This window comes from Trachurus japonicus, chromosome 24 (assembly GCF_045865225.1).
Source record: "Trachurus japonicus isolate A0001 chromosome 24, Traja_1.0".
NCBI lineage: Eukaryota > Metazoa > Chordata > Actinopteri > Carangiformes > Carangidae > Trachurus > Trachurus japonicus.
Genome location: NC_140930.1, coordinates 26018636 through 26029231, shown reverse-complemented (window position 1 = coordinate 26029231; position 10596 = coordinate 26018636). Strand labels below are relative to the sequence as shown.

Sequence of the window (10596 nt, the reverse complement as noted above, 5' to 3'; positions counted from 1 at the left end):
AGCAGCAGAGGCGGCTGCAGCAGGCTCGCGCCCGTGAAGTGAGCTCAAGCCGGCCAGGTTCAGCCGTGCTCGAGCGGACGGGGGGAGAGAAAAAAAAGTGTATTTCTTTTACTCTGTACTCTGGGAGGGGGGGCTTTGATTATCAGTTTACACATCTTGATCAGCATTTATGACGGTTGTGCGCGATCTGACATGATCTGGCTCTCTGACTGAATATGGTGATATTCTGGGCCGCGCGTGTATGTGTGTGATGTGCGTAGAGAGAGAGAGAGAGAGAGAGAGAGAGAGAGAGAGAGAGAGAGAGAGAGAGAGAAAGCTGCATGCTCCTATCAATGGAAGAGCTTGTCACAAAGTAGCGATGACAGTTCGAACTAACGGGACCACCCATTGGTTCGACCTCCTATTGGTCCGACTTGTGGTTGATTTTGTCGGAGTAACGGGAGGTCGAACCAATGGGAGGTCGGACCAATGGGCAGTTCCCCTTCTTCGGGACTAGCCTCGCATCACCAGGCTCTTCAGACAGGCGAAGAGCCTGGTGTCCGTTACCTCTGAATTAGACTGCATTCTGGTTCCTGTCTGTAGCGGATACCGAAATCACCAAATTCACCAAAATAAAACTTATAAAATAAACATTAACTTGTAATACAAAAGCGAAATGTTAACTTAATGCCTCGGGGACTTTCTTGTAAATTATATTCCTTAAATTAAAGAGTTTTACCGCATTTTATTAGCTTGGTGCTTTTATTTTGAAGGAAAGGTCTGTCTCTCTCGCCCTGGATCCGTTTCCTTCCCAAAACAGCGAGTCAACGGCCCCAGTGACGCAGGTCCTGCTAGGTTATCTGTTTGTAGCATGTTAGCATGTTAGCCCACTATCAACTCACAGTTCATTTTGAGAAACTCACCCTTTGTTGAAGTTCGCAAGGTCCTTACAGCGTCAGTCCAGTTTGTTCCGTTTCATACCAATTTATTTCAATTCCTTCGATATTTGTATAGTCTTCTAGTCCCTACAGTTCACTTACTGTAGAACTACACTGCAGTCGTCATTTTCTCAAAATTAACTAGCCTGACTATATCTAACAACCCGTCAAGAATTAAAACGTCACAAAAAAAATTTATTAGTCAGACACGAAACTTGTCCTTTCAGAAAACACACAGGTGTGGCTAATGAGGCTCTGGTCCCAGTCAGGCACCTGAGGACCAGCATGCATTGCGGCCCGTAGGCTAACTGTGGCCAGGGAGGATTTTAATGAAACTCCACCTTCATCCAATGTTCCCGATATAGGAAATGTTTGTTTTGACCCCAAAATACCTGTATTTATTCCCACTGACTTTCATTTAACAGCCGTGTTATTCTAATGATCTGAATTCTACTTCAAATATTTCTTCCACAGTAAAATGAATGTAGCCTAGGGACTACTAAATGCTGTCATGAATATCCAAGCCAAACTCTACAAAAACCTCTCCACTGTAAGATGCTGCAGATGTTTTTATCAGTCTGTGTTGGCAAGTGTGCTGTTTTATGATGCAAACTGAAGGTGTTATTCTGAACAACTCAGATCATCCACTTCATAATATGTTGATAGACCAAAAAGTGGTGAACGGCTCCTCTCTCTTTGATGCAGGATGGAGAGATAGAAGATCCCAGAGCATAGGCTACTATCGCTCTGGAAGATCCCATCAGGCTTTTTTTTTTTTCAATTCTTCTGCAAACGGTAGATGAGTTGCCAGACAAATTAATTTCCCTTTGGGGATTAATAAAGTCATTCTTATTCTTATTATTCTTGATATTACACCACAACCAGTCTTAAAAAGTCTGCCATATGATGCTAATGTATCTGATTATGCAAATTACATGTTATTGACTGTATGGTTACAGTTGTAAACTGTCAAATTTTGCGAAAAGGTCAAAGATGATAAATGAAAGTTAAAAAGTAACTTATTTTCTGCCATTTCTTAGAGTTGAAAGCAAAACTAGCAACTTTCAAACTGTCATTGATGGATTTTGATGATTTATCTTCACAGCTTTAATTTTACATGATGTACTTGATGTTCCTGTGAGTGGAGTGTTTGTTTTGTTAATCTGTAGATATAATATATTATTCACCTTAATAGTAACTCAGTGACTCTACAGTCTTCAATTTGATCGTCATTGATGCCCTGCAGTCTGAGTAGCCCTAGTGCTTTTATTTACTGAGCCGTTGGCAGAGGTATCTCTCTCTGAGAAAGAAGCTCCAGTCTCTGTCCGAGCTAAATCAATATCCCATTATAGTATTTCAGAGGGAAATGGCTTAGAGGAAAGAAAGAGAAATAACCTCATATATTATGGCAACACCAATCCATGAATGTGTCTTTCTGCTTCTCTTTTCAGAGGCAAGGTTAGGGTGAAGTAGTTGGGAATGAGAACTGTTGAATTTAGAGAATATGGAAGACCAAAACAACAGAGAGAAAATAAACTGTTGATGGCTGAAAGGAAGTCCCTCGAATAATCTGACAGTGCGCTGTTTAGAAAAAAAAACAACTCTTGCCTGATATGAGACACAGAGAGAAGAGGAGACTGTAGAGGGTAATGAAGGAAAAATCCATGCAACACATCTCAATGTTTTTATGGGCGTTTTTTTTAATTGAAACCAGCTTCACTGATAACAAACATGCAATATCACTGTACAAGCAAACACCACAGATAAGTGTTACTCATTCAAGTCCTGACACATTGTCAAGGATTAGCCAGCTGCACACACACAAACACACGCTCGCACACGCACACTCTCAGATGTTGTACAGAGATAAACACACGCTACCTCTTTTGCTCTTTGACACACACACAGACACATTTGCACACAAACAAGCACTGACACACGCACACAAACACACACACACACTCACAGTCACTTACACACAGTCATATTTACATATCACAGTGAATGATGGGTAAAAACGACGCAGGGAGGAGGATTACACTGTTCTCCCGGTCCGACCAGAGATGAGAATGGCAGCACAGTTCCAGTGATAGCGAGTGTTTCTCTGACTGAGGTGGGATAAGGAGTGAGATGATGACAGTGAGGATGTGAGTAGAAAACCAGACCTTTTATCAGCATCCTAAAATCTGTGCGGTAGGCCGGTGTCTTGGATGGGCGCCTCTTAGCATTTAGAGAAACAGGATGAGACTCCTAATATAAAAGAAAACAGGTCTGTGTAGAGTAAATCTTTTTTTTCTTTTTTCTTTTTTTTTGTCAAATCCACTCAATCTGTGCTACATTTAAATGCATGGCGTAATTACAGTATCATAAATACAGGGCTTCATGATATCATAAACAGGTTTGGGGTATTGCTTGGATGATATAACAACTGATAATACTGTCTGCCGATGCGCTTTTTAGAAATGTAAATCAAAACCCAACAAAACAGCAAAACAAAAAAACAAAAACAAAAAAAAGGCCACACTACCAAAAAAATAAAACTTCAATTCCAATAAATAAATAAATACTTTAAAACGTCATACAAAATTCTGACATTACCCTTTTTTTCCCAACATTTAATGGAAGTTCTGTCTACAAATGTAAGATAATAAATATATTTAGTATTTTTAGTAACAGTTAGGTTTAGGTGGGTTTATTTGGGATATCTCTTATATCTTTAAGCAAAAACTGGATTATAAACAGTAGGAAAGATCTCTGCAGAAACTCTGTTTAATACTGCTCATATCACAATGGTTACGACACGATAAAATACTGCAAATTATCAAAACTGTACAGAAAAACTTACAAGTTTCTCTAAAATACATTTTCACTGTTAGTGTGTGAGAAGAAAGATACAAGAGAGCGCGTCTCCGTTTGACCAGCTGAGCAGCAGTCCGTCCTTCAGATGGACTGATGACGCAGCAGCAGCAGCAGCAGCAGCAGCAGCAGCAGCAGCAGCAGCAGCAGCCGTGTGACAGTCAAAATCCTCTCTGTCTCTCTCTCTCTCTCTGCACACAGCTGATTGCTCTGCCCTCTGCTGCTCTGGTCTGGGGCAGAGCGCCGGTGCCCCGGGTTCCTCCACCTCGACGCAACCCCGCTGAAGCTCTTGCTGATGGCTGCTACAAGTCTACATGGAGCTGAAGACTCACAGTCTAGGAAGAGAGAAGACCGCAGCAGGGCGAGCCAGCCCACATGTTTCTACTGGGCGTCTAGTGAGTTCCTCCGGCACAGTGTACTCTTCTTCTACTCCGGTTCAGAGTTTCAAAATAGTAGACGATTTTTTTTTTCTTATTTTCTGTGTCGTGTGTGTTTTTTTTAAATGTATTTCTTAGATATTCCTCAAGCTAATCTACGTCACGGTTACAGGTGTGAGTGTTGGTGGCGCACCGCCACGCGGTGGAGTGTTTTGGCTGGGTGAGGGCAGGGCCACCCTGGTAGTGTGTGTACAGTCTCTGCGTGTTTTTAAGTGTAGAAGAGGGCGGCGTGGGGCCAGCAGGTCAGCGGTGGCGGTAGTGTCTCATCAGCGGGACGATGCAGGAAGGGGGTCCCGACAGCTTGAGGAAGGGGTGCTGGAGGAGCTCCTGGGCCGTGGCTCTCTGAGACGGCTCCCTCACCAGCATCAGGTCCAGGAAGGATCGCAGCACCGAGGACACCTGGGGATGGTGAAAGAATACTTTGGTCCTTCGTCTGATCTTTATCATTGATTGTAAATGCAAGTCTAAAGCTGGCACAAATATATGCAAGAAAGATAGTGAAAGATAAAGGAGGCTGAGCTGCCAATACTTGTTTATATAACAGATCTACCTTGTGTGACTCTTTTAGCCGAGGCGGCAGGTTGTCTCGTATCCTCCTCATGGCCTGCAGAGGGGGCTCATTGAAGTACGGGGGCTCTCCGTCCACCATCTCTATCACCATGATGCCTAAAGACCAGATATCCACCTGGACACACAACACAGTGTAGTGAGCTCATGTACAGTTCTCAGTATACTTGTACAGCGCCTTGCAGAAGTATTCATACACCTTTTCCACATTTTGTTACATTACAACCACAAACTGAAATATATTTTATTGGGATTTTTATGTGATAGGCCAATTAAAAGTAGTGCGTAATTGTGAAGTGGAAGGAAAATTATATATGTGTTCAAGATCTTTCATAAATGAGGTGTCGTGTGGCGCAGTGGGTTGAGCACTCTACATATACTATATGCAGAGGCTACAGTCCTTACTGCACCCCGGTTCAAACCCTGCATCAGACGGCCACTTACTGCATGTCATTTCCCGTCTCACTGCCTCCCAAAAAGCCCAAACATTATATTTAAAAAAGGAAAACAAATACAAATCTGAAAAGTGTGGTGTGCATATGTATTCAGCCCCACTGAGTCAATACGTTGTTGAACCACCTTTCGCTGCAATTACAGCTGCAGGTCTTTTGGGGTACAGTACTGTATGTCTCTACCAGCTTTGCTCATCTACAGCTGCAGTTTTTGCCCATTCGTCTTTGCAGAATAGCTCCAGTTGAGTAAGATCGGATGGAGAGCATCTGTGAACAGCAGTTTTCAAGTCTTGACACAGATTCTCAGTAGGATTTAGGTCTGGACTTTGACTAGGCCTTGACATGGATATGCTTTGATGTAAACCAGTCCATTGTAGCTCTGGCTGTGTGTTCAGGGTGGTTGTCCTGCTGGAAGGTGAACTTCCGTCCCAGTCTCAAGTCTTTTGCTGCCTCTAACAGCTTTTCCTCCAGGATTGTTCTGTATTTAGCTCCATCCGACTTCCCATCAACCCCCATGGGACGGTGTGTTCAGGTTCATGTGCAGTGTTAGGTTTCCGCCACACATAACGTTTTGCATGTAGGCCAAAAAGTTCAATTTTGGTCTTGCCATGTAACATGGCACCATGTAACATTTTCCTTCCACTTCACAATGATGCGCTACTTTGTGTTGGTCTATCACATGAAATCCCAATAAAATACATTGTTTGGTTCCCACCCACTTAGGACTCAACTGGCCAGACACCTTATCTTGTATGTTCTCCCTCCTTCACACAATAGCTGGCTTAGGGAGGTCCTAACTCTCCTCTAGTTTGTTTAATGTTTATTCATTTATTTTATTTTGGTTACCTTCTTTTTTGGTTTTGGTTTACTTTCTTTTTTTCCTATGTTCCCTTCCCTCCCAACAGTGGGTGGGAAGAGAACATAGGTAACTACAGTTCAGTCATAGAAGCCGTTCTGGCTTACTGTAGGTTAAGTTGGTTGTTGTTTTCACCATACAGTACAGTGTGTAGGACAGACTTCTTGCTACCTTCCAGCAAGACTACCTGGATGCATTGTATGTGTCAAATGTTGTTGTATGTGAACAAAAAATGTAATGAAAAGATTTATAAAAAATAAAAAAAAAGTTTGTGGTTGTAACATGGCAAAATGTGGAAAATTTCAAGGGTTATGAAGACTGAATTGTGTGTGTGTGTCCTCACCTCCGTCCCATAAGGTAGTCTAGAGATGACCTCTGGGGCCATCCAGTACGGCGTGCCCACGAGGGACTTCCTCTTGGGCACTTCTTTGGAAACTTGAGCGCAAAAGCCGAAGTCTGACAGTTTGATCTGCAAACACACACACACACACACACACACACAAACACGTGCTGCCTTCAGCTCCCACTCTCTGACATGTCGGTGTCTTGACTTACAGATGAGGCTGTACGAGTTCTGAACCTCTGTGTTTGATGTCAAGAAGTGCACTGACCCATTGTGATTAAGAGCTTTCATAGAAGACACTAATCTCCTGTATTAGTAGTTAATTATCCTTCAATTAATCATGTCTTATCAGCTCGTTCGGAGGCATTAGGCAGGATTTAATTACTGGGGCACGAGTTGTAATTGATGATGATGAGTTTCTGGCACTGGCTGTTGACAAGTAGCAGGAGTGGCACCCATGGAGAAGGTCAGCGAGCGTACGAGAGTGTGTGTCATGACAACCGGAACAGTGGTTATTAATACAAAAGGATATTATAAGATGGGGGATTTCCTGGTGTAATAACAGCTGAGTGGAAGGAGTGTGGCTGGATAATATATCTCACACACACACTGGTCATATGTACTCACTCTGCCGTCGCTGGTCAGGAGGATGGAGTCACTCTTAATGTCGCGGTGGATGACGCCCTGTGTGTGCAGGTAGGACAGAGCCCTCAGCACCGACAGACACACTGTGGCGATCTGCTCCTCATTCATCCTGTGAAGACACAAACACACACACTCCTGTCAGCAATAACTAGGAAAGCAGAAAAGCAGATCCATATTTGACATGTTAAAAATTGCCTCGTCATCCCACAGATTACTTAAATACAGAGAAATAAGAAATATAACTGAGAGAGGTGTGAAATGTATTATAGACTGGATGCTTTATAACATTAATGTCTTTTACTTTGTATACAATGTATTATGTGCATTCATCCTTTATGTTTTATTGTTGCACTCTCTTGTGATTCCATTTTTATTTACATTTTTTTATTTAACCTTTATTTAAAGGGATAGTTCAACATTTTGGCAAATTCAAGTCATAGCAGTAGGTTCGTTACCTTTCTCTGTCGGTGCAAGCTATTTTTAGAATGGCGGAGCAGAGCCGCGAGCTGCTCTGGGCTACACTGCACAGGCTAATGGGATTTCAGTTTCCCTCATCAAACTCATCAAATACACAATCCAACAACTCCAAAACGCTCTTACCACGCTATGAGATAATAACAGAACGTTACGAGACTGAGCCGTTTTCGAGATGAATTCATGCAAAACCGCTGATGCGCGTTGCCTTCAGGGACAGTTTTTCAGCAAGCAGTCTCTGCATTTACCTCTAAAACAACCGTTTCGTAACGTTTCATTATTATGTCATAGCTCTGAGCAGTTCTAAAAAATAGCTTACACCTACAAATAAAGGTAACAAACCTACTGCTATGATAGGGATTATGGCAATGGGCCAATTTGCCAAAATGTTGAACTAACCCTTTAACCAGGAATAATCCCATTGAGATTCAGATTCTCTTTTTGCAAGGGGATCCTGGCCAAGAGAGCAGCACAGTAGGTCCAAATAAAGTACACACTTGAAAAACAGCAACAAAACAAACATAAAAACAGTTCAAACAGTTTGGCAAATCACATCATTACATTATAATCACCAGCCACGTTCAGTAATAATAGTCCTTGATCCTAGCTTTAAAATCTCCACTGAACCATTTCATACCATCCCACATTATGAACCAAAATCACTTACTCTCATCTCTCATATTTATCCAATTAGGATTGATTTCAGATCTATTTACAGTATCTTATCTGTATTCTATTTTTCTTTTTTTCTATCAATTTATAATTTACCGGTTTACAGTAGTAGTAGCTAGTTCAGTAGTTGTAGGATCATTTTGATGCATTTTTGAATGTATATATTTATTATTTTTTGTGGTTAATGTATTTAATTTAGTTCCAAAGAAATAACATCAAGATGAGAATATAACCAGTATCACGGCTCGGTGTATTTCCATATTTCAAGTAATAACTCACTTATTGGAGATAGGGGTGGTTTATAAGGGTACAACACAGATGAGTCTTTCCACAGACTTTGCTGTCATTCTAAAGAAATTACAGTCGAACACAACTGTGAGCAGAGGGCGGCTTTGGAAACCTCCCCCTCTCGCCTGCAGCGGCTGTAGTCGTGATGTGCAGCGCAGCCAGGAGGGTCCCATATGGAGAGACGGGGCCATGCAGTGTGTCTGACTGAGCAGCTCCACTGAACATTAACATCTAGACCCAGCTGGCCCGGCCAGGCTGTGTGTTTGTGTGTGTGTGTGTTCACTCAGAGCTGCCGTCACATACAGTAACGTGTGCAGAAGTAGAGACGGCCTCATTTGCAAGCATGGACAGGAAGTGCACATTTATATGTAACAGATGTACATATACGCTGCATATAGAGGACATACAGCCACAGTCCTGCTTTGTCTCTTTAACTCTCACACTCATCTCTATTTTCACCTTGTCCCTCAGTCTAAATGATCCTCTGTTGGAGTCGTCACTTTTGCATTATGTGAAAGAACCCCCAGGCAACACACACACACATACACACATACACACACATAGATACACTGCAGCAGATTTTATTGTCACACATGTATGCATTTACAATCACCAGATAAATGAGCCTTCCGCTAATGGAAAAACAACTGGCTAACTCAGAGTGAATGGGATGGAGACGTGTACACCAAAACAATTCACCTCTTTACTGCCCCCTCCCCAACCGCACACACACACACACACACACACACACACACTCATACCCACACACACACACACACACAATCAGAATGGGAAGCAGACCCGCTGGAATAGAAAATTGTTTCAAACACAAAGTAAAAAACAATTTTAATGAGCCTGTAGAGGTTGTCAAGGTGAGAACAACACACACACACCTACGTGCACACACAAACATGCAGGCATTCAAGCACAAACACACAAACACCAGTAAGCATACATACATATGCTTCTGCACTTAGACTGGATGAAGCTCCTGTGAAGTGCAGCTCATTAACCAACTCTAAAAGTATAATTGAAATCTGAACGTGATTGAAATAGTTCAGGAGCAGGGACGGCCACTGCGCCACTGTCGAATTGCCTGTGTGGGTCAGATGTTCTGTATGTCTCTGTGTGTGAGTGTGTGAGTGTGTGTGAGCACGTGTGTTCTCGTAAAAATCGGTGTGTGTGTGCGTGTGTGTGTTTTCTGCCAACAACTCAGCGAGCTGATGAAGCCTGCGCGACGCGAGGAAGGCAGCAGTTATTTCCACAACAAAAGGCTGAACAGAAATAGCACAACGCTTTCACCTGGACAAATATGGCTGAAATTACCAAGGAAAAAAACACACTCTATTGTATTCCATCTATCATGAATTTGTATATACAGTACAGTATGTACAGTATTATGGCCAATAATTATATCAAGAGCTTGACTGACTGCTAACCAATCCAATGACATCTACTGTAGCAAGTTCCTTTTAAGGAACATACTGTATACTTTCCCGTCTTTCATTATCTCTTTGTTCTGATGAATAATATTTGTTGAAACACAAATTTGAATATTGAAATGATTTTCCTCTAAACATTCACATGTATCTGAATAATTCAACAAACCATGGAGTGAAAAAAGAAAATATGTTAAGTTAGGTTTAGGGTTAGCCCAGTAATATCCTGTTCACTGAGATTTCCATTAGTACTTTTAAATGCATACTGAAGCTGTCACACACACACACACACACACACACACACACACACACACACAGGCAAACATCTGTGTGGGTGACTGTTCAAAATACTTCACGGCAGCAGCGGTGCTCAGCCTCACCAAAGCGTGTTATTAGCATCCGACACCGCGCAGCACTAATGCTGACACTCCACGCAAATGACTGTAATTAAACACCAAGCACGAAGTAAGCTTAAAACAATGAGGTGGCAGCTTCCAAACACGACTCAACAACACAGAAGCAATTAGGAAAAGTTGGAGAACAATAATCCCAGAGCTATCAAAGCCCGGGCTGGATTACTGCCCATCTGCTGGTTCCTCCAGGTCATCTTGTGAAATCATTCATCTCTGTGGAGTTTCTGACGTGCAGCA

The 10596-nt window shown here is 42.3% G+C and overlaps 1 protein-coding gene across 5 annotated transcripts in view; it reads right to left on the bottom strand.

Moving 5' to 3' along the window:
• Positions 1–3083: 3083 nt before the first annotated feature.
• pak5 (p21 protein (Cdc42/Rac)-activated kinase 5) overlaps positions 3084–10596 on the bottom strand; it is an 80258-nt gene continuing 72745 nt past the window's right edge. For all 5 annotated transcript variants that reach the window (XM_085770155.1, XM_085770154.1, XM_085770156.1 and 2 more), the window contains 4 exons: positions 7056–7182; positions 6429–6554; positions 4761–4895; positions 3084–4609 (listed from right to left, as the gene is read on the bottom strand). In XM_085770155.1, coding sequence (XP_085626281.1) covers positions 4454–4609; positions 4761–4895; positions 6429–6554; positions 7056–7182 — 544 coding nt within the window. In that variant the 3' untranslated portion in view covers positions 3084–4453. The remainder of the gene's footprint in view (positions 4610–4760; positions 4896–6428; positions 6555–7055; positions 7183–10596) is intronic.